The sequence below is a fragment of the Scophthalmus maximus genome, chromosome 8 (assembly GCF_022379125.1).
Source record: "Scophthalmus maximus strain ysfricsl-2021 chromosome 8, ASM2237912v1, whole genome shotgun sequence".
In the NCBI taxonomy this organism is placed as follows: Eukaryota; Metazoa; Chordata; class Actinopteri; order Pleuronectiformes; family Scophthalmidae; genus Scophthalmus; species Scophthalmus maximus.
Genome location: NC_061522.1, coordinates 17,692,501 through 17,715,000, shown reverse-complemented (window position 1 = coordinate 17,715,000; position 22,500 = coordinate 17,692,501). Strand labels below are relative to the sequence as shown.

At 43.9% G+C, this 22,500-nt stretch overlaps 4 protein-coding genes across 5 annotated transcripts in view; all 4 read left to right on the top strand.

The window, feature by feature from the left end:
- The window catches only part of si:ch73-100l22.3, an 11,650-nt gene extending 9,152 nt beyond the window's left edge, over positions 1 to 2,498 (top strand). For both annotated transcript variants that reach the window (XM_047333820.1, XM_047333819.1), the window contains 2 exons: positions 718 to 800; positions 1,296 to 2,498. In XM_047333820.1, coding sequence (XP_047189776.1) covers positions 718 to 800; positions 1,296 to 1,455 — 243 coding nt within the window. In that variant the 3' untranslated portion in view covers positions 1,456 to 2,498. The remainder of the gene's footprint in view (positions 1 to 717; positions 801 to 1,295) is intronic.
- Positions 2,499 to 2,588: 90 nt separating this feature from the next.
- On the top strand, positions 2,589 to 7,652 carry sirt7 (sirtuin 7). Its single transcript, XM_035637319.2, has 10 exons — positions 2,589 to 2,795; positions 2,950 to 3,087; positions 4,066 to 4,170; positions 4,248 to 4,318; positions 4,406 to 4,478; positions 4,582 to 4,680; positions 5,033 to 5,269; positions 5,469 to 5,549; positions 5,631 to 5,737; positions 5,986 to 7,652. Exons 1-10 carry the CDS (start codon positions 2,691 to 2,693, stop codon positions 6,191 to 6,193), a joined length of 1,224 nt encoding a protein of 407 aa, XP_035493212.2. The 5' UTR covers positions 2,589 to 2,690; the 3' UTR covers positions 6,194 to 7,652.
- A 420-nt stretch (positions 7,653 to 8,072) lies between these two features.
- On the top strand, positions 8,073 to 16,966 carry pcyt2 (phosphate cytidylyltransferase 2, ethanolamine). The gene is made up of 12 exons (XM_035637320.2): positions 8,073 to 8,368; positions 11,221 to 11,309; positions 11,681 to 11,842; positions 11,945 to 12,096; positions 12,183 to 12,224; positions 12,327 to 12,465; positions 12,567 to 12,649; positions 13,133 to 13,210; positions 13,693 to 13,758; positions 14,458 to 14,523; positions 15,467 to 15,555; positions 15,655 to 16,966. Exons 1-12 carry the CDS (start codon positions 8,244 to 8,246, stop codon positions 15,761 to 15,763), a joined length of 1,200 nt encoding a protein of 399 aa, XP_035493213.1. The 5' UTR covers positions 8,073 to 8,243; the 3' UTR covers positions 15,764 to 16,966.
- A 734-nt stretch (positions 16,967 to 17,700) lies between these two features.
- gnav1 (guanine nucleotide binding protein (G protein) alpha v1) overlaps positions 17,701 to 22,500 on the top strand; it is a 22,854-nt gene continuing 18,054 nt past the window's right edge. The window contains exons 1-2 of the mRNA XM_035637322.2: positions 17,701 to 18,218; positions 18,574 to 18,665. Of these exons, the coding sequence (XP_035493215.1) occupies positions 18,089 to 18,218; positions 18,574 to 18,665 (222 nt within the window). The 5' untranslated portion in view covers positions 17,701 to 18,088. The remainder of the gene's footprint in view (positions 18,219 to 18,573; positions 18,666 to 22,500) is intronic.

The following is a 22,500-nucleotide window of genomic DNA, read 5'->3' as shown; positions in this document are numbered from 1 at the left end:
GGTTGTAGTGTTAAGTAGAGTCTTACCTATATGGATTTTTGGGGTCGATGCCGATATGTGGGAGAAAAAAGGTCCAAGTACCGATACATCAGCAGAGTTTTTACCTTGATTTTTGCAATGAAAGTATATTAAGACAATAGCTGTTGTTAGGAATGATATACCATCCTAATATCACTACAGCAATTGGGATGTCCTTATCTGGATGTGATAGTATAGAACATGAAAGACATATTTTTGTTATTACCTTACTTAATCCTTAATATGTCTGTGAAAGGCTCATATCGGCCCATTTTCATCAGCCAGCCAATAAATCGGTCGGGCTCTGGAGGCGGGATTAGGGCTGATTGTGCAGCACTGAGCCAAAACTAAACACTACACAGAAATGTCAGTATTTAATTACAGCTGTTATGAATCACTCATTCAAATTACCACTTTGTTTTTAGTACTGTCCAGACATTTGGGACTCCAGCCTTGCTTCATGATCATTCTGGTGGATAATGATAACATTGCTGTACTTATGTTGGTAATCTAATTTCTTTAAGTAGACAGAAAGGACTGAGATATTGATTCTGTACTGTTTCAGTGTACATTTCCTGTCTATTAAATATATATTACAAATGTTATGTGTTATAATAAACCTAGTGGGTCGTGATAAGACTAATCTATTCCGTGCGTAGATGTTAATGATTGTGTGTTTTTGTATATGTGCTTGTTCAGAGTGGACATGCGGGCCTTCCCAGCGGAAAGAGTTCTCTGTCGGTTGCAACACAAAAGTCACTGGAGAGGAAGAAAGGAATGATGTGAGTTTTCTACTCTTATCAACAACTCAAAGCACTTTACACTACAGGTCAGATTCACACACATTCACACAGTGCTGCAATACACACTACTTTACTATCACACACTGCCGACACAGCCGTCAGGGGTAATTTGGGGAAAAGTGTTACTTTCAGGTTCTTGCCCATGGACACTTCTGCAGACTGGAAGGGTTGGGGACCGAACCACAGACCCTCTGGTTTGTGGGCGACCCGCTCTGCACTTTATCAAAAGCTGTTATTATGACGCTGTGCTCCAGATATCATCCTCAGGGCTCAACCTATTGAAATAGTCCAAGATTTCTTGGACCGTTATTGCATTTTTGTTTTTTTACCAAAATGCAATCAAATTAATTTTTTAAGTCTGTCTATGATTGTCACAGCTTGGCAGAACTGAAAATCTTTAACCATAGGGCAATAATATCTTTGTCATAGACAGTAGCTTTGTTGGTGGCTTAAACCTGCTTCTCCGTCCTCCAGGATCCAGAGAAAGGCAGCAGAGAGGCACAGGGATGCTGTGAAGAAGACTGGACACAAGACTGGATTCTCTGCCAAGCAGCCGCCTGAAACCAAACGAGGACAGTTCCGAGCAAATCCTCTGAGGGTCCCCAAGAGCACTTTCTCCACTAGACCCCGATGACACGGGCTTCCTAATTGGCCCCAGTGAGGACTCCTAATAAAGCCTCTAGCGATTACAGGAATATTGTAGAGCCGATCTTCTGAGAATTTCCAAGCCCCGGAATCAAAATTTGACACAGAAGGATAGTATTTGCTGACTCATATATTTTTGTATTTCATATCTGCAGTCCTGGATACCCTTCTCCACCAGGGTATATGTAATTATATTGACTACATTTGCACTTACTCAGAGTAATTTCCAATCGATTGGATGCTCTGAGGTGGGGATAAAATATCACTGCAGCAGCTCTGCCTGCAACAGAAAACTCTTAACCAGTCCTTTTCAAAGCTTTTTTTTAAACTTTTGTGCTGCACCTTTTAAAGCTCTGTGCACTGCACCTGAAAAATTATGCATAATGTTTTTTTTTCACAGCAGACGTGGGATATACACCTAGACTTTTTTAGATGTTTCATTACTTTGTTGTGGTCCCTGATTGTTTTTTTTTTTTGTTGTGGATTACTGGACCAGACCTCTAAATATTGTGTAATGGAAAAAAGACTTGCAACTCGCTCACCCAAAATGGTGTGAAACCATATAAAGGTAATTAATGACACCTATGCTCTATGTCAAAATTCTCACCATGAATTTTTTTAATTTAATTTAAAGATTAATTACTTGATTGTGCGCCCCCCCCCCCCCCCCCCCCCCCCATGTTAAATTCCTTTTTCTCCAGGTAGAATATTGAATTATCCAGCTCCTCTCTATTTATGTGCCTGGTTAATCGCCACCAAAAACAATCTCCAGATGTATTAGCACGTTGAACTCATTAAGTATGATGTGTACAGTATTTTTTTTATCGTCACATTGATCCAAATGTTAATATCCAGCTTTCAGATGTTCACATTGTTTGATGCTAGTACTTAAATAGTTTTTTTAATTCCAAGCGTTGCCTTAAATATTTGTCCTAGAATATTGGGATTACACATCAGCCAAAAATAACTAAATTTTTTACCTGTTTTATACGCTATTTATTTTTTGGTTGACAATAAATATTTCTTAAAGAACTAATGTTGCTGTGAAATTTGTGAAAGCTGAGACTTGTTGAAAGTCATGTACAGACTCCCGACAGCAGAGGGCGCTGCGGCCCGTACCCGACTCTACCCAGATAAACATCCGGCCCCGGCTGTCGTCGGCCGCTGATGCTATGAGCTTTGTTTTGAATAGATAGTTCCGTCTCGCAGCTGATCGTACGCGGGATGGAAGAGGGGGCTGACACCGGTGTCTCTTCACGGGCGGAGAGAAAAGCGTTGGTAAAGGCCAAGATGCTGCGGCGGGAGAGCGAGAGGGAGATCTTCAGACTGGTAAGAGGAGAGAACGGCTCGTGAAGAGCTGCTGGTGACAAGCTAGCTCCGCTAACAACAACAACAACAACAACAACTGCACAGCCCTTCACTGTGTGTACTGTGTGGCGTCCCCGAGCCTGAGCAAGGGTTTGTCCTCTTCTGTCACCTGGAGGTTGGACGAGCCCTGAAGAAACCGGAGGCTGAGCGGTCAGAGGAGGAGGCCGCCGCGCTACTGCTGCACAAAGACACGGCGGAGGAGCTGTGCCAGAGGCAGGTCCGCAGGAGCGTGCTCAAGAGGAAGCAGGAGGAGGTGAGAGACCGTTCAATAAGAACCAGGCACTGAGAACATCCAAATAAAAGTCCTCATCCCTCAGGATGTCCCTTTCATGATGGTACATAGGCACATACTAGTGCCTTAACGTGAAAGCATCCATTGAACTGGAGCTGTCAAACTGTGATCATTTTACCAGCAGCACTTGAAAAATACAACAATTAATCATATTTCATAAGTTGATCATACGTTTTTTTAATCCACACACGTGCATCTACAGCTGCCAGATATATGTACTGAGGTAGATATTACTGCAATGATAATTGATAGTAAACTGAAAGTCAAACTTTATCATGGTAGATGGCTCCTTCTCAATACATGGAAATCCCATGATAACCTGTTGATTTTACACAAGCACTGGGTTGGACTAAACTCATAATTCAAGTATTTTGTTGTGAAAATACAACAGTCTAATAGTTTTATAATGTGGAGACATGTTAAAAGAGACCAACATGATCGAACACTGGTCTGCCTCACACAGTTGCACACACAGCTTTACTACAAGCCCAAATGTCGGTCAGATAATTTGGCTCCGTCTTTACACCTGTAACCAATACAGACCCGACACAGGCTGCTGACTTGACCAGAGACATTTCTGAATTCACTGTTAATGTCATCAGCACAGCATGTAATCAGCATTTAAATAACACTTATTAATTACAAACGGTGTCATCTATCAGTAATCCTGAAGACGCATCCATTGAAATGTCCACTGTTACACAAGAAATATTAAAACATAATTGGAAGATTGTATTGACAGGAGGCACTGCTGGAATCTGACAGTGATTGAGTCATGCCATGTCTCTAATATGTGTTTGTGTTTGCTGTGACCAGGGAAAATGAAGGAGAGAATGGCACAAATCTTGATCATAAAAACCTGCTGTGTTTGCTACTTCTTTTAACAGATGTGTGTGGTAATAGACTTTCAAACATGGTAATTTCCTGTAATTTTTCTAGGTGATTGATGATGCCGATGAGCTGAAAAATAAAATCCGACAGCTGGCTGTGGCAGTCAAACAAGCAAATCACCTCATTGTGTACACCGGAGCCGGGATCAGTACGGTACAACAAGCTCCGCCTCTTCAGTTTCCCTTTGTCTCTATATACTGTCGCAGGACTGAAGATTTCTTTCCTTTCAGGCAGCTTCGATCCCAGACTACAGGGGTCCTAATGGCGTGTGGACACAGTTACAGAAGGGACGGACAGTCAGGTGAGACATGCAGTCATTGCCATGATGTGATGTTTGCTGCATCATTTTCCTACACTGAATTCATTTTTCTTGTTTCTCTACAAACAGTTCATCTGACCTCAGCAAAGCAGAGCCAACCCTCACACACATGTGCATCAGGATGCTACATAAGGAAAAGATGGTAAGTGAGACCTAGATTGATAACTTCTACCGTCATGTGCTCTGTTGGTATTTAGGGGTTATGTTATTAACAGTAAATATGTAATGCGTGTGTTCCTCTGAAGGTAAAGCATGTTGTGTCTCAAAACTGTGATGGACTTCACCTGCGTAGTGGTCTACCCAGAAATGCTCTGTCTGAGCTCCATGGAAACATGTTTATCGAGGTAAAATGCATATCCTCATACCTTTTTTTTTTTTAACTTACTTTTGTAATTTTTATTTAATTGTCACATAGTTCACACATATTTCCCAAAATGACTCAAAGTGTGTGACAAGGAATGGATGAGAAAAAAAACAAGGATGAGGGAGGCAAATCGGTTCCTGCACAGGCAGGACAACTGAGACAGAATATCTTGCAGGCAGGGAAAGAGGGATGTAACAATGAGCAATAGTAAAACTTCATCAGAATGAAAGACCAAAAATATCAGAAACTGCTTTTGGATTTTACACCATCCTGGAAATTTTGTTCAATAGAAACTATGATATCCTGTTCATTCTTTTGCCTCCTATCCTCAGGTGTGCACAGCCTGTTCCCCAGTCAGGGAGTATGTTCGTTTATTTGACGTGACTGAGCGGACATCACTGCACCGGCACGGGACGGGCCGCAGGTGCAGCCATTGTTGCGGTGATCTCAGGGACACCATAGTGCACTTTGGGGAACGCGGGACCCTGGAGCAACCTCTCAACTGGAAGGGAGCTGCAGAGGCTGCCGAGATGGCGGATGTTATACTCTGCTTGGGCTCCAGTCTGAAGGTAGATTTTATGAACCACAGTGAGTCTGTAAATGTAATGCATGTAGTCCAGTAAAATTTTTGTTTGTTTCACAGTTGTTGCTCATTTCAAGTTAATATCAGAATTATAAATACCAGTCACTGACATGTAGACCAATACATTTTAGTTGAGGGCATATTTTTTTGTTGCATCTTCTTCACTCTGTCTGTCGCTCATCCAGGTGCTGAAGAAATACGCTTGTCTGTGGTGCATGAACAGACCAGTGAGCAAAAGGCCCAAACTCTACATCGTCAACCTCCAGGTCTCTTTGGTTTTGACATTTTTACGTAAATAAAATGCAAATGAAGTTCTGGCTAATGATGTGGTTGTGCGTTTGTTCTAGTGGACACCGAAAGATGATCTGGCTATGCTGAAAATTAATGGCAAGTGTGATGATGTCATGAGCCTCCTGATGGAGGAGCTGAACTTTGAGATTCCCATGTATAACAGGTAAGGACCGTATGATGTCATTATACCCAAATAATCTTGCAGAGATACTGGTAAAGCATTTGTATGATAACAAAATTCACGAAATACATGTTTAATAATGAAAAGCTTTCAAAAGAAAAGTCAGATACTAATATCAAGTGAAATATTTGTGCTTTGTCAAATATTGATTGACAGGATATTTGCAATATACTTTGGAATATCCCCCCTTTTTGCTTCCAAGCTCAGTTTCCCTCATTGTGTCTCATCAGGGCAGAGGATCCCATCCTCAGTGTAGCCACACCCTTGCAGCCAGAGGAGGTTGACAGCCATAACCGTGAGGTCATAGCGCCCCCTCATGGAAAGCAGGACTGCTCAGCCGACCCTGGGGGACGACCCGAAGAAGCCGCAGCTGTGCAGGGCGGCTGGTTCGGGCGAGGCTATAGTAAAGGAAGGAAGAAAAAGAAAAAAGCTGCTTAACTGAGTGAACTTAAAAGATTGCACACATTGTGGCCAAGTTTGTTGCAACCACGTGTAGTCGATGGATTCAAATTTCAGTCCCATGATGTGGACAACACAGACTTGAATTTTCAAGGTGCTGTTATATCTTTTTGGCTGCCTTCATATTGAATCACAAGGGAAAGATAAGATCAGATATTTTCCTTTTTTTCAAAAAGACACTTTGCACCAAAAACATATACAACATACAGTTTTAAATAGTGCTACTCTTCTTTCTTATGCTACAATTTTTATGGCAGCTAAGTTAGTTGTGTCAGTCAGAGCAAAACATTAGCACAGTGTGGCAAGCATAGCCTGTACGGCAGTGTGTTTGAACAGCTATACCATAAAATTGTTACTCTGAAACTTTCCTCAAAACTGAAAAGAACAACCTTTTTAGTGTCTCGCAACTCTTTGGCTTAAGAATTGGCAGCTTTAATCCAGATGGAAGATCCAGACAGTGTACTGCAGTATTGTCATGTTTTAAACCCACTCCTGCAGCATTATCAGTTCCTCTGCTGTCTGTCTGTATGACCAGTAAATCACAAACACAGCACAACATTTTTAACACGTTTGATGCCTTCCTGGGCTGAGTGATTTTTGGCGGAATAACACTTCAAATTCTGTAAAGGGCACATTGAAATAACCAATTCAATGCGCAGCATGCCACTGGACTGAACATTAACTAGAGGCAAATAGCCATAAAATACTGGTGTCTAAAGTCTTAAGTTGCTGTATATACAGTATGCTCATGGAAAGTTTCATTTATCAGTGTTACACAAGTGACTTGGTGTTTATAAGCAATGAATACCAGCAGAATACCAAAGGCCAATTTTTGGATTCTGTGATGCCACTGAGAAGAGATTGAAAAACATTGAGGGGGTCAGATATTTACCAAGTGACTTACTAAAATATATAATTGTAGTTGTTTTTTGTGTTGTTTATTTTTTACAGATATTGTAAATTTGTTTTTGGGGTGGGGGAGATATCTTTTTATTTATTGAACTATTCCCTCAAGTCACACTCAACCTTGGCTTTGCTGTCACCCATCCTCAGGTTTACAGGCTACATAGCACATCTACTGCTGTACCTTGGTTTACTGAAGTTGTTGAATTTGCTTATGTTTACATTTTTTTATCTCCTTGGTTTACACCTATGTAGGAATGAATGCTGTATAGAATATTTTTTTTTATCAGTTTCTGGATAATATATCGTTTACCTTGGGGAAAGGAAACCACCAAATGCTCTCTTAATTTGTCTCAGGAAGACCCAGTAGTATTAATAACCACAGTTTGTCAGAAGCTGAGGCCAGGCTGGCCTTTGGTGAGATCGTGTCCAGCATTCCTTATAACTCAAATCGGCGCTAAAAGACTCATCGGTTGTCTCCGTACTTTGCAAAAGAAAGTTGTAATATGTTTGAGACAATAAAGTGTCATTTTTAGTTGTGTGTTTATGATATTCTGCATATCATGACTCGGTCCCACGCCTGCTGGTGGATTTCAGATTAGTGGTATAAGATCATCCTTTATTAGTCCCACGACAGGGAGATTTGAGGTGTTACACCAAAGGAGTTATTGAAAATAGCATCAATTTATTTTTTTTTAAATGTAAAAAGGAAACTTGCAATATAGATACAAGGAAGTAGAATAACTTTGAACCAATCGTATAGTTTCTTTGTGAAACCTTTATCTTCTCAATAGGTGTGAATCAGAGGTGTCAGAACAGCTCCAGTGGCACAGCACCATAGATTTACTATAAATGAAAAAGCTCTGTTCTTCCGATGGTGTCAGTTCGTCTTCCGGTTGTGGCTTTATTACGCAATCACACGTCAGCGCGAGAGGCTCGGCTCCATGTGACGTAGCGCGGGAGGCGTTGGCCGGCGCAGTGTCAGTCTGAGTTCCACAGGCGAGCAGGCGTCGTCTCCGCGAAGGAACCCTGCGCCGAGCAAGTTGGACACTTTCAAACTCACCTCGACCCCTCGGGTTTTCTCGAGTTCCACCGCCGCCGAAGCGATTTGCCCGAACCGCTCGAGATGATCAAAAACGGCCACCACGCCGCGGACGAGCAGCGGGACGAAGCCGACCGCGGTACGCCGGGTGGCTCCGTGTGCAGCACGGACAAACGGAAGCGCGTCGTCCGCCTGTGGTGTGATGGCTGGTGAGTCTCCGTGAGCCGCCACCGACCGACTGAGTGTCGGTGCTGCTTTATTAAACCCCCCTCACACTGTTTATGTACATATCTATACAGATATATCTATATCTGTATAGATATGTACGCGGTCACATTTACACTCGCAACATCGCGGACCATCGGTGTGTTAGCATGCTAATGCTAGCCCGCTACGTACATTAGCAGTTTCGTAACTTAGCAACAGGAGTTTAACGATTTCGTCACCCCAAAGCTGCATCGACCGTCGTGTTGCTTTAAGCCAATGGCCCTTTGTGCAACAATGAACTAAAGTCTAGCGATTTTCACATCAGTAGCAGAAAGAAGGGACAAGAAAGCAAAACCGCCTCGCAGCCCAACCCACACATATTTGAAGGAATGTCATCTTCACTATGTCCACTCGTGTCACTTTGTGTTCGACCGGCCCACTTCCTGATGCGTAGTGTTCACCTGGTGCATCTGCTCCGACTGCGGCCACATCGCAGCTGCTTATTATCAGTTTATATGACGCAGTGGCCCCTGGGGGGGGGCAAGGCCAAGGTCCTCTCTGTCCATGACCTCACAGGACCTCTGAGGTGACTGTCTGTATGGAACCGTGACCGGACAGAAATGAAAAATATCTTCATCTATAGGATGAGAAGGATCTGTAGGTGAAAACCTGTGACGCATGGCTTCCCTACACAGATGCCGTTTGTTAAGGAGCCCACGTTATACCGCAGCTGACCAAGGACAAAAGTGTCGGACGGCTTTGATATGGATCTCATGTGACATGAGTTGAGTGACTGTCCAAAGCTCACCTGCTGTGTGTACACCTCATCTCTCACTCCCTCTGCCCTCTCATTTGAAATCAGTCATAAACTCCGCCAAGTCTCGGCAAAGTTGCCTCGAGAAAAACAGTCGACGGTGCTCACGCTGTGATGTCTGATGGCTTGAGGAATGTTAAGTACTCGTAATTTGTCTTGATGTGACTCAAGGGAATTAATTTTCCATCTGACATGCCGACGTTAACATCTGAGGGCTGTAACTAACTCACGCCAGGGGCACATACAGTATCTTTGTTACTTGTGACAAGATATGATTTAGCTGCAGCCGAAAGAGGCGACCAACTCCTACTGGGAAGTGCAGTTACCGATAGCTAGAGTGACATGTCCTGTGGCGGCTATAAATAAGCAACATAGTGAACATGTTGTTCAGCGTAGTGTAAAAGCAGCATGTTGGCGTAGTGGGCGGGGGGAAGGATGAAGGGGAGACGGAGGTTATGGGCATATTTTTAACGACCAATGAAATTTACAGCACAAGGGACAGAAAGAGGTGCAAGTTGGATAAATGAAATGTAATTATTACACCACAGTCTTTACCAGATATGGGGTTCAGGGGACATGCTGTGGTCCAGGACATCTATCTTCCTTAAAGATGTGAACTAAGCCAGAAATAACTAGACTGTGTGGGGCATAACATCAGTAACAGGTTCAGAGTATCAGTATCAGACAGAGTCTATTGATTGTTTCATTGCTCTATGAATTCAGTTTACAAATACAGAGTGTGTGCAAAAGATATTTCCTATTATTCTGTCACTGCACCTAGTTAAATATGAATTGTTTGACAGTTGTAAACTGTATACAAACCAAATACTCACACTATACTTGTAAAAGCAACCGCCTTACAGTGTTTACCTTTTTAGTACCGAAACTATCAAAGTTTTAGCTCATTATTGCAAAATTATCATAAGCAAACAACTAACGTGCATACACCTCACTCTCAAGAAGACGCATGCAACTGGAAGCTGATCCTGGCTGGGCGAGGTGAAGGAGCTTGGAGGATTACTGACAAGGAAATTCAGACTAGCGGCTTGTGCTAATGCAATTACAGAGTAACCGCCTGGGCAAGGTTCTTTATTAAAGCAGTCAGATATGCTGAAATATAACCTGCATATGCAAACGTAGTAACGGTGTAATAGCAGAGGCCCAAAGATTAGAGTGAATGAAAAGGGACTGAATTTAATTCATGGAACTGGTTAAAGTGTCCGGGCACTAACTCTGTTAGATATCTAAAACGGCTAATCGTTCTACTTGAGCAATCAGAATGAGGTTTCATATTACAGGTAACCAATCTCATATTTTGTCATTTCAGATATCTTTAATCAGCACAAGTATAAATGTGTAATATGAGCCCTCTCTTGCTAGTAAATTATTTAAAACTCTTTTTGTACTGCCTGCTCTCTGACCTCTAGCAGAGTGGAGAACAAAAGTAGGCGTCCCAGCAGATTCAACTCAAGTCAAAGATAAATAATAAAATAAATGATTAAAAAAAAGGATCAGTGGAAATGACCATTTGTTTTTCTTTTGTTTAAGATCAGATAAAAGTTTGAATATGTTGCAGTGAGCTCGGAGAACTCGCATCTATTTTCTTTAAATACGAAAAAAAGCCAACGCGAAACATTGATTGTTGAAGTGACTGAATGGCAGAAAGCAAATAAACATTGGCACATTGTGGACAGAATGTCACTGAGCATTTACCTTTCTCCCACTGACCTTTTTCTGTTTTCACGCATCTCATTACAAGAGCCCTCAGGCTGTTTTCCTATATAAACTGCTTGATTTAGATCGCATTTGTTTTTGTAGCAAAGGTCACACCCGGTGCTCTACTATGCAAGGTCTTAGTGAAAAGAGACAGACAGCTTTGTTCTCTGGTCGAGCTTCAGGACTGCTAATAGTGAAGCCACGTCCCTCATGTGTCTTTTTCTGTTTACTGTTCTGACTGACCACTGCCTGAGCACTTGCAGCATCTATTGTTGTCGTTGCTGATGATGATGATGTAGTCGTCTTTTTCTTCTGTCTCCACAGTTATGACATGGTGCACTATGGTCACTCAAACCAGCTGCGCCAGGCCAAAGCCATGGGAGACTACCTCATAGCTGGAGTCCATACAGATGGTAAAACTGCTGAAACTGATATTCCTCTGAGACTGTTTTTTAAAGTAGCTGTTATTGCATTTATTGATTGCAGTGGTACTTCACAATCAAGTCCAGTAATTTTGTTATTTCTACTATCAATATAGCTTTTGGTTCACGGCCACATTGACACAAATTTGGCTAGTCATTTTTGCTTCAAATAAAAGTATTTGACTCATAATTGTATACCAGATTACCTTATTTATAGGATACCTGTGTAAAATTGACATAATGGAAAGGTAGACCTTTTGAAAGGGATGACTGGCCACCCCCTTTATAATTTATCACTGACCATACATGTGTTGGTGATGCACCAGCAACAAGTGATTAATTCCCCTACCCCTTTCTCAAAGCGGAGATCTCCAAGCACAAGGGCCCTCCGGTCTTCACTCAGGAAGAGCGCTACAAGATGGTGCGGGCCATCAAGTGGGTGGATGAGATTGTGGAAGGAGCTCCGTACGTCACCACCCTGGAGACTCTGGACAAGTACAACTGTGACTTCTGCGTGCATGGAGGTGAATTGCCTGAAATCTGCTTTTTCAATCCTGTCCTATGTCTTAACACAGTAAGAGTCCTTTTAAGAGATCAAATGATAAACTAATGTCACTGTTTCCCAGATGACATCACGCTGACGGTAGATGGCAAGGACACATATGAGGAGGTGAAGCTCGCCGGCCGTTACCGGGAATGTAAGCGCACACAGGGCGTCTCCACCACTGACCTGGTGGGACGTATGCTTCTCATGACCAAAGCCCATCACAGCAACATGGTGAGTTAGTGTGTCCATACTCATCTTTTTTTATTCATTTATTTTTTGCTGTTGATCTAATCTATTCCTTTTTTAAAAATCTGCAGGATAACCCAGATTACCAGCAGCATACAGACAATTTTGGAAAGGTAGGTTAATTTTGATATTTATTACACCTAGCCTTTGCATGTTGTCCAAATGACAGGAACCGGTCAGTGTGATTCAGTACTGTGAATGTTGTTCTGTCCAAGGGTCCAAAAGGCCACAGTCCATGGACGGGAGTGTCCCAGTTCCTCCAGACATCCCAGAAGATCATCCAGTTCGCCTCAGGAAAGGAGCCACAGCCCGGAGACACCATCATCTATGTGGCTGGAGCATTTGACCTCTTCCGTATCCTCAGCATGTAGAGATAGCGAGCATTCAGTTATGAACAACAGCATTTTTCTTCTACGTGCGTTGTGGTTGTTGCCTTGACTACAAATTCCTTGCAGACATTGGCCATGTTGATTTCCTAGAGATGGTGTATAAGCAGGCCGAGAGGCCCTACGTCATCGTAGGTCTGCACTTTGACCAGGTACGTCTAATTACACGTACACTCACACACACGTCTCAACAAACACTCTGTTAAAAGGGTGAGAAATTCACCGCGCCCTGCTGCGTCAGCGGGTTTCAAGAGAAACATTTGGAACAAGTTAACACGGGGGTAGCTCAGTTATCTGTTAACTTAACCATAAGATGGGGGAGGCTGAAAGGATGCTGAAAGGCTGACTCTAAACTGGTTTGCTGGCTTGAATCTGGATGAAGAAGCTAAGGGAGAATGGAGAGTACTAGAAGTGGGAAATGGGTAGTTAATGTGTAATTACTAGAACAATCGCTAAAGCGTTGAATATATGGGAAAGTTGAATATAAGCAGGACTGTCCTAATTGAGCTGAACATTTTGATATTCGAATGAAGTTTCTAGGTTGAAAAACATGGAAGGAGAAGAGGGCCAACAAAACAGATGTAGAATAGCATAAATGTATTCACTCCAATCACTGAGCTCTTCACTGTCTCCAGGAAGTGAATCGCTACAAGGGGAAGAACTATCCAATCATGAACATCCACGAGAGGACACTGAGTGTCTTGGCCTGCCGGGTGAGTTCACACACACCGACAGAAAAAATGTTTGGGCACAGCAGGATGAGTTTCTACTCCGCACACTCTGTGTGCTCTTGGCTCTGTGCCCCTTATTCCTACTGGTCAGCTGTCATTGTAGAACAATGGGTCTCTGTGGGCCCATCTGCGCCAAGCGTGTGTGTGTGTGTGTGTTTGCATTGCACTTCAAACAACTTACGAGAATTTTACACACAAACCAAACATGTTGCACAATCCTGAAATTGCTTTACTCTGCCGTCAGATTTACCTTGTGCTTCATGGCGAGGTACAGAATTTGACCAGTGAGCAGTAAAAACACATTCACCTTTGAGCTGCACTGTATTCTAAAGATGCAGTTTTGTTTACCTTTGGCATTGAAACAGAAATGCACTTAACAGTGAGATATGTGTATTAAAACAAGAAGAAAAAAAACAACGCCTATATGAACTTTTTTTTCTCTCTGTGTCGTCCTGTCTGTGCAGTATGTGTCAGAGGTGGTGATTGGTGCGCCCTATGCAGTGGGCAAAGACCTGCTGGTTCACTTCAAGGTGAGTGTCCTTTGTGTGGTTTTACAGCTGTTCATGTGTTGTTGTTTTATTTGATGCAATTTTAGCTTCATTAAACCTGGATAATCTGTAGAGATCAACAACAGTTTTGCAATAGTTTTGGCCACAATGGCAGAATAATAACGTAACACCAGCTGGAGGAAGAACAATAAAGACTCAACACAGAACAAGATCTATACAAGTTATCACAAGTGTCTATGACAGAGTGGGGCAGAGCAACAGATCACTCTGTGGCTGCTGCATTTGACAAACCCCGCCCCAAGACACAAAAAAAGGATCCTATATTGATAACTGTGGCGCCCCCTTTGGGACAGTGAAGTATCAGACTAGAGCATTAACTTCAAGGCCCAATGAGATGAAAAATACATATTCCCAGTTTTTAATCAATAAAAATAGTGCCGCACCAGCTTCATTTGACTAGATAATAATGTGTGAATATAATTTTAAAAAAGGTAAAGTAATGACAAGTTTGCTGTAGCAAGACTGAGAGCGGCAAAACTAGATAATATATTATTCCTGTGTGATATTGTTGGATTTATATACTACTACATGGCATTATTCTGCAAGTCTGTACATCTGCCAGCGCAGGGCTTCACATGTACACACAGGAACGATGTGATATACGTCTCTCTGGATGTGGTGGTGGTCTGTTTTACCAGGTGTGTTTGTGTAACTGTGCAGGTGGATTTGGTGTGTCATGGCAAGACCGAGGTGTTTCCAGACAAGGACGGCTCAGACCCTTACGCTGTGAGTACAGCATCACCCATGAGTCTGTGCGGCCTTTCTATGTTACATATGATGTGTAAATATGCTGTTGGCCCAATGTTTGATTCAATCTGAGGCACTTCATGGTCATAGAGCGAGCATAAAAAAAATCAATCACAATATGGGACCACTCATATTCCTTTACAAGTGTGCTGTATGCAAAGCAAATTAAACAAATAATGGTCAATTAGTGTAAAAAGTGAATCATTTTTCAAAACAACAATCATTTTTTTTGGCCTTCAATACACAGCTTTGCCTTTTAGAACGTCCTCATAACAGCCTTATGTGGGGCATTTCTGTCCACTGCTCTAAACAATAAACTCAGGGACTCCGCCTGCTCCATTATCCTCTCACACTGATACACAGTAGCTTGTTATACATTATTACTTGCTGATCAGGCTGCTCTGTGTTCTCTGTAGCCAACTCTGGAGCAGAAGAGAAAATACCTCGATGCTTTGTAATCGAAGGTTACATTAATTTCAGATTGCTTTCATTTGGCAGATACTCATGTAAAAATTGACCTCAAAGAAATGCAATTCAAACTTGAGACAAAAATACATTTTTGTTTTATAATGAAATTCAGATATGACTAAGAACTAGCAGAGGTGATACAGTAGAGTTATCACTCCTGGACTGGTCACTGATACTTCCAATATCATTCCTAATGATTGTTTCAAATCTGACAAGATGCTCAGCAATGATGTGTTATCGCTCAATTCTGGTTTTACTAACAATTATTGGGGCTGTTTTTAATTGGCCTTGTGAACAACTTAGTATCTCAAATTATCCTTTTTTTGTACAATTTCTCCTTTTTTAAAACATGGCTCTATTGGTCCCAAGTTTGAAATCCTCATCCACAGGGGTTGATGAGGGAAAATGTGGCGCTGCTCGGTCTGAACTAACCAGTTGTGTGTTCTACCTTCAGGAGCCTAAGAAGAGGGGAATATTCAGGACCATCGATAGTGAGAACAACCTCACCACAGATGACATTGTCCAGAGGATCATTGAAAACCGGTCAGGGACTCCCATCTCTCCCTTATCGTCTTCCTCTTCATTTAAATTACATCGGTACATGTCAGTTTTCAGTTTACTGATGTTCCCTCTCGTTTGCAGGCTGCAGTTTGAAGCCAGGAACCAGAAGAAGGAGGCCAAGGAGATGGCAGTGATCGAGGCGATAAAGAAGAGGGAGCAGAACGAAGCTGCAGCCCAGACTGCTCACTGACAACACCTCAGATTTGGGCCCAACTGGTTCTTTGTCTGATTTTAGCTTTAAGAGGTTGGACTCCAATGTCCCAGACAGAGGGTCCACGTTGTCCTAAACCGGGCCTGGCTTTAGGTGGAACGACCCCTGTGGGCCAGTGGGTCTCTAGTAGTCCACTGGATTCGACACACCGCTGGGTTGGACGACTCCAGTCTACATGGGACTAGATTAGATCTGCCTTGACCAGAACACGAATCCAAACACCTAACACATACTATGATTTTTTTTAAACCCAGAAAAATTGCTATATTATCCCTTTGCTGCGCAGAGAACTTATAATTTTTATCTTCTTTCATGTTGTACTACAGTATAATTGTTTGTATCCATGAATTCACAAAGCTTGCGCCCCCCGTACAGGTGTTACATTGGTAGGTTAAGTTTGTAATCATCCATAACTTATTGACAAAATGTCAATGTCAACATCATTGTCAGTTCTTTTTTTAGATTCTAACCCAAATTAGTTTTTTTAAATAATCAGTCTGTAATGTTGGATATTTTTAATACACTTTGAAAATGTAGATCTATTTTAATTTCTATGTTTTTGTCCATCCTAAGAAAAAAAAAGAACATAGTTTCTATGTTTAATGATCTGTGAAGTACTCTTCTAACTTTTAACTGTGGCTTTTATCTACAGCAATTTGCACCTAGTGAGTGAATGTTTGCGTGCGTGCGTGCGTGCGTGCCTGCGTGTGCCTAGTTAAGTAGGAAGTAGGTGTTTGCACTGTAAATGACAGTAGTGCCCCATGTCTAAAGCTATAACTAATGTGTGGGCTGGGAATTATATTGTAACTACTGCTCTGTCTACAACTGTGGGTAAACTTGTTGAGTCCTACTTTCATCGATCTACGTTCTTGAAATGTTTTTGGGGAAAACACTAGAGTTTCCTCTCTCCTTTTTCAAAAGACAATGCAAGAACTTCAAGATTTGGGAGCCAGTGTCACTGTCAAACTGTTGACAGTTGCTCTCTCATCACATGGGGCGCATCACTTTGACGTGATTTGTTCATGGTAGCGAGACGGTGTGGTGTTCAGACTGTGTTGGAGGGTGGGGCGGTGGCCGCCATAGAAATTAATACGTTTCGAAATATTACAAAGTGGGAATTTCCAATCTCCATAATGCAATGTGTAGATTTCCCTTTAGCAAATAAATTGGCAATATGGCAAATGTGTTGACTGATGTGTGTTTTACAGCCGTGGCCCCAGTGTGTGCGGCCTGGTGACAGCTCTTTGTTGGATCAGCACAAAGTCACGGTTCACCGGGTCGGTGAAATGAGGCCACAGTCACTTAGGAGCTATCTAAATCCGACGGCTCCTGTCCCATTCAGCCTGATCCAGGGTCGGGACAAAAACCCAAACTGCCGCCTCATTGTGAGCACAAAGGAGCCTTTAATCCTCCAAACCCCAGCAGCCCGGAGGAGCTTCTGCTTCCTCGGGAGGCATCCTGTCGCTCATCTGAGGGACTGAAGCACCAACATCTCTACATTGCCTCTGTGCTGTTGTCATGTATGTCTCCCGCTGCTCTGGTTTCCAGTGATGCGGATAGTGAAGATAAACATTTATTGTACACTGGGGGGCCTCCCTCCACAAACTGCTGCAGTGGGTGGAAACTGTAGCCGACCCAACAACTGTGGGTTTGAACATCCAGGTGATGACAGAAATAATGAGAATGTAATATCAGTTTGGTGATTGTCACTGTAGTGCCCCCAGCACAAGTTATTCCAAAGTATAAATGAGGTAAAGTAATTGAGTAAATGTCCTCACCCCCTTGGCACGACTCCACCGTACATGTGTAATAATTCTCAACATGAACAGGTAGGCCACGAATGACGAGGTTGTGCGCCATCAGCCCTGTCGGCCCCCGGGCGCGTCACTTCCCAGGGAAGTCCGAAACTTTTCCATCTGGGCACCGGGCTGCGGTGGGAGGAGGCACGGCTCCGTGCCAGGGCGGTAGCGCAGAGTTTGAAGCGCGCTGGCGCAGAGTGAAGTTACGCGACAGCTTGTTTTTTCCCTTTGGCGCTCTCTCCAGCGCAGCGGGCGGCGGAACTGCGCGAGACTCGGAGCGACGCGTAAAACCAGTCGCACCCACCGCGCCGACGCCGCCGGTGCGAAGGATGTCGTGGAGATGGCCCTGAAAGTCTTCTCTGCCCGGCGAGGTGACGTCCCCGCGCACTGAGATCCACGGAGCGGAGGCGGCGAGGCGGCGAGGCGCAGGGGAGCGCGTCGAGACGAACGCGGGCCGATCCCAGCCTGGACTCCTCCGCGGTCGGGGAGGAGATGAGTGCTCGGGATGGGACTGTGCCTCGGTACCGAAGTTACAGAGGACGAGAAGAAGGCGAGGACACACAGCTCCAAGATCGACCGAGAGCTGTACGAGTCCGCCAAGCGGGAGCTGAATGTGGTTAAAATACTGCTGCTAGGTGAGACACTCACCCGATGGGAGCTCGTTCCGTCGTTTCACTTGTGCCGCACGCCATGAGGCGGCAGACAGCTCCAACAACCTGTGTGTAGCTGGACATTGTCCAGGGGACGACGGGATCAAGTCCCTCATTTTGCCTGGGAACCCTCGTAGAGCCATGAAGGGCCTCAGGCTGGAGATGTCACCAGCAGTCTGAGACAGACTCACGGTTCCCTCCTCGGGAACCACTGTTTGATTTGACCCCATTGCAGATTCAATGATCAAACCCCTTCCCCAGATTCCAGTTTTAAATGTTTTACCGTGTTCTTTGATTTTTAATTTTATATTCATTTTTAACTAGTCTTTACAATCGGCAGGTGCTGCAGAGAGCGGCAAAAGCACCTTGGTGAAACAGATGAAGATCATCCACAGTCATGGATTCACTAAACAAGAGCTGACCAGCTTCAAGGTTGGACACACACACACACACACACACCCTAGAGTCTATTTGCATACAGTAGGTTTGGTGTAGTGGTTTCCAGTCGATCAGAGCTCGCTGTCGATCACAATACTCTCATATCTTATCAAGAGAGTAATATGGCGTGTGTTGAGGGTCAGGTTATTGTCATTTCAGGTAAGAATCTGCTGCCAATAATCGAGGTCAAGAGGTCAGTGTATGCTGCAGGCATGCGGATGCATTATTAGATGGAAGTATGATGAAATTAAAGGGGTGATGAGCAGGAGATGAGATGAAATACAAGGCGATGGTTAGTTTCTGTGGGCCACCGAGATTTCTCATGATACTCAGGGTCAGTTCCAAGTTGGTATGCAGTGGTTTGGCTCGTGTGTGTGTGTGTGTGTGTGTGTGTGTGTGTGTGTGTGTGTGTGTGTGTGTGTGGTGTGTGTGTGTGTGTGTGTGTGTGTGTGTGTGTGTGGTGTGTGTGGTGTGTGTGGTGTGTGTGTGTGTGTGTGTATGTGTGTGTGCGCATGTGTGTGTTACTGAAAGCCAAATTCCTCTGCTGCACTCGGGGTTGGGATGGGGTGGGGAGAATGGGAACGGTTCAACACATTCACATGCACAAACACGCACACACACACATATTCACCAGTTTCACCCCCATCAGCTTGTTTTTATTGAAGGCTTATGTTACTCCACCTCCCTCTCCTCTAAAGGTGTTATACATGGTTTTGCTATTGCTACCCAAAGTCAGCATTAATAGCTGTGTTCACTTTCTAGAGTAGAAGAAATAAGTGTAAAAGTTGCAAGTTCCACATTTAACTGTATTCCTTTACTCGCCAAGAGCAGTCTCCAGTGATGGAAAACAACACCGAGGTTATCTATCACTCTCTCTTCCTGTGTCACAAGGCAAAGGAATCTTCTTCGGCGGCAGAGAAGAGAAGTGACAGAAGTAAAAGCAAGAGAAGGGGCCGTTAATGCTACCTTTATCTTTGTTGCTATGGCAAAAGAAACCTTACGTACAGCACCTTTAACCTGTTACCGTATTGTTACCCTCCTCTTTTCCCTTTACTCTTCTGTCTCTTTTCTTCTCTCCATCTCGCCTCCTCCTTTCTAACCCCATAAACACAATGAGTTTGTGATGACAGAAAGGGTCTCTCTCTCTCTCTCTCTCTCTCTCTCTCTCTCTCTCTCTCTCTCTCTCTCTCTCTCTCTCTCTCTCTCTCCCTGTCTCTCTCTCTCTCTCTCTCCCTGTCTCTCTCTCTCTCTCCCTGTCTCTCTCTCTCTCTCTCTCCCTGTCTCTCTCTCTCTCTCTCTCCCTGTCTCTCTCTCTCTCTCTCTCTCTCTCTCCCTGTCTCTCTCTCTCTCTCTCTCTCTCTCTCTCTCTCTCTCTCTCTCTCTCTCTCTCTCTCTCTCTCTCTCTCTCTCTCCCTCTGTCTCTCTCTCTCCCTGTCTCCATAACGCGTCACATGCCTGCTCCGTCTTCCTGCAACGACGGCCCCCGTCAGACTGGGCACAGTTAATTATGAAGAGGGGGCAGTTTTTGTTTGAACCCACCTACACAACTCACACTGTGTTTGGTTTGTGGACGAGACTGTCCGAACTGAAAGCAGGCTTCAAAGTGAAGCTTTTCGTGTGTAACTGAACCCAAAAAGGCCTCGACGGTCGTTTATGAAAGAAGTATATTTACGTAAAGGGGTTGATGTTAACGTGTGTGATCATACTATGTGGAGCAGATGACAGGCCGGTCGGTTTTCTGGACACACTGTCAAACATTTCCCGTTGGCAGTCTCTCAGTGGCCATGCAGGATTATGCACTCACACACTGATGTGACATACGAAGGTCCCAGTTGTTTGTTCAGGCAGCTGGGATGTTTGAATGCATTCCTACATATTAAAGACGCCTCAGCTCCTTCGGCTGCCTCTCACGTCTCATGACGGTCACCTTGTCTGCACTTCACTCCTGCCAACACAGCCACCCTTCTGTCTTTTGTTGGAGTGGTGGATTAAAACGACCCTTCTGCGGATCGATTTGTGCTTTATCTGTATTGAGGAGAACTGGATATTGACCCTCTTAATTCTTTGTATTGAAAACTGTCAACTAGAAGAGGTGGCATTTATTTGATAGAGTTAATTAAACGTTTTGATAGTTTAAAACTCTATTTCATGCAAACTACAGACGTCTATGAGAACTTTCGTGAGTTGATTTTCTCAATTTCTAGTTTCAAGTCTTCTCCAGTACAGCATGATGTTACTTTGGTGACTTACGGCCTCATTTAGAGTCAAATTTACAATAAACTAGCCACTTGGTTAATACGCACAATGACAATTCTAACATGCTGCTATTTGGCAGGTATAAGATCTAAACATTGTACTGCAGCTGAACCTGCAGGCTGTCTGACTTTATACTGTAGATTTCAAAGTTCTCCCTGTACAGCACCTCTACTGCTCTGCAGTAGAGCATGCACACATGCAAGGGGGCATGTTTAACTCCACTTGCCAGATCTCTTTTGTCTTCTCCATTGTCAGTTGGGATTTGCCTGTGTTCTCAGGTGACGCCCTTTTAAGTGGAAAAATGACACTAACCGACGAACCTGCCCTTCCCAACCTCCCAGGCCAAACACTCCCTCCCCTGCACGCAATGCACGCACGCACACACACACGCATACACACATACACATACATACACCCACGCGCTCTCAGACACACACATCAGACCTGTGTGCATATCTTTTCACACGTGTTTGTATTTATTGCTAACGTCCTGCCCGCTACCTTGACCAAGTGTCTATGTGTCCGCCGGTGGTATTATTAAGATCTCCACCCGGCCTTGAACTGGACAGGTAATCCCTGCTGCTCCACGCTATCTGTCCTCCCAAATGTCCCCCGAAGGCACAGTGAGAAAAACCCCATCTCTTTATTCCTCTGTCTGGTTCTTTTTGGCCCTTTGCCAGACAGGTTTGTATTGCATTAGGACCATGATAGGACCTGCCTGGGAGGAATAAGGGCGCAGGAAAAGTAGGAGGGGGGCTTCTCTTTGTTTCATCCCCCCTTTATTTGCAGCCCCAGGCCGTGGTGTTGTTTTTACTGTGGATAAGCTGATGGGCTGAGATTTTTCCCCTCTCGTGCGTGCGTGCATGTGTGTGTGTGTGTGTGTGTGTGTGGGTGTGTGGCACTGGTTCACATTTCTGAACAGGATTAATCTTTTTCAGCCAGGAATCTCTCTGTTGATTCAGGTGTTTGCATGACTTTTTTGTCGGAAAGATTTGTTTCTCACCAAACAGCTGTGCTTTGGGAAACCGACGGGGCTTATCAAAACCTACAACCAGACTCTTGGTCACCAGGAGAGTCTGTGGTCAATGATTAAATACCAGGCCACCACCAGTTCGGTTGCATTCTTTGTTGTTCGACTTTTGTGATGGCAGTTGTGATATCTCCGCTGACGCAGTGTAACACAAAGTTCTCACAATTCTTTAAACTGTGGTGCTGATGGTGGAAGGAGTATAAGTCAGCAGGAATGTTTAGAAAAGGTGTGAGCAATTTCTATCTGTTGGACTTCCTTGTAAACTGATGACAAACAACACACACACACACACACACACACACACACGCGCACACACACTAGCCTGTAGCTCCAGGGGTGTCATTGTATGGTAATCTGAATCCACTTTCAGAGCTTTATGTCACAGCTTTGGATAAGTATGGAGTAAAAAGACACCATTTTCACCTGTGTGTGTGTGTGTGTGTGTGTGTGTGTGTGTGTGTGTGCGTGCATGCGTGTGTGTGCGTGCGTGTGTGTGTGTGTGTGTGTGTGTGTGTGTGTGCGTGTGTGTGTGCGTGTGTGTGT

Coding starts and splice junctions, on each gene's coding strand:
- sirt7 (XM_035637319.2), top strand. CDS start 2,691: ATGGAAGAGGGGGCTGACACCGGTGTCTCTTCACGGGCGGAGAGAAAA. Junction 4,171..4,247: donor CCGGAGCCGGGATCAGTACG/GTACAACAAGCT, acceptor CTTTCCTTTCAG/GCAGCTTCGATCCCAGACTA. Junction 4,681..5,032: donor ATGGAAACATGTTTATCGAG/GTAAAATGCATA, acceptor TCCTATCCTCAG/GTGTGCACAGCCTGTTCCCC.
- pcyt2 (XM_035637320.2), top strand. CDS start 8,244: ATGATCAAAAACGGCCACCACGCCGCGGACGAGCAGCGGGACGAAGCC. Junction 8,369..11,220: donor CGCCTGTGGTGTGATGGCTG/GTGAGTCTCCGT, acceptor CTGTCTCCACAG/TTATGACATGGTGCACTATG. Junction 13,211..13,692: donor TGAGTGTCTTGGCCTGCCGG/GTGAGTTCACAC, acceptor CTGTCTGTGCAG/TATGTGTCAGAGGTGGTGAT.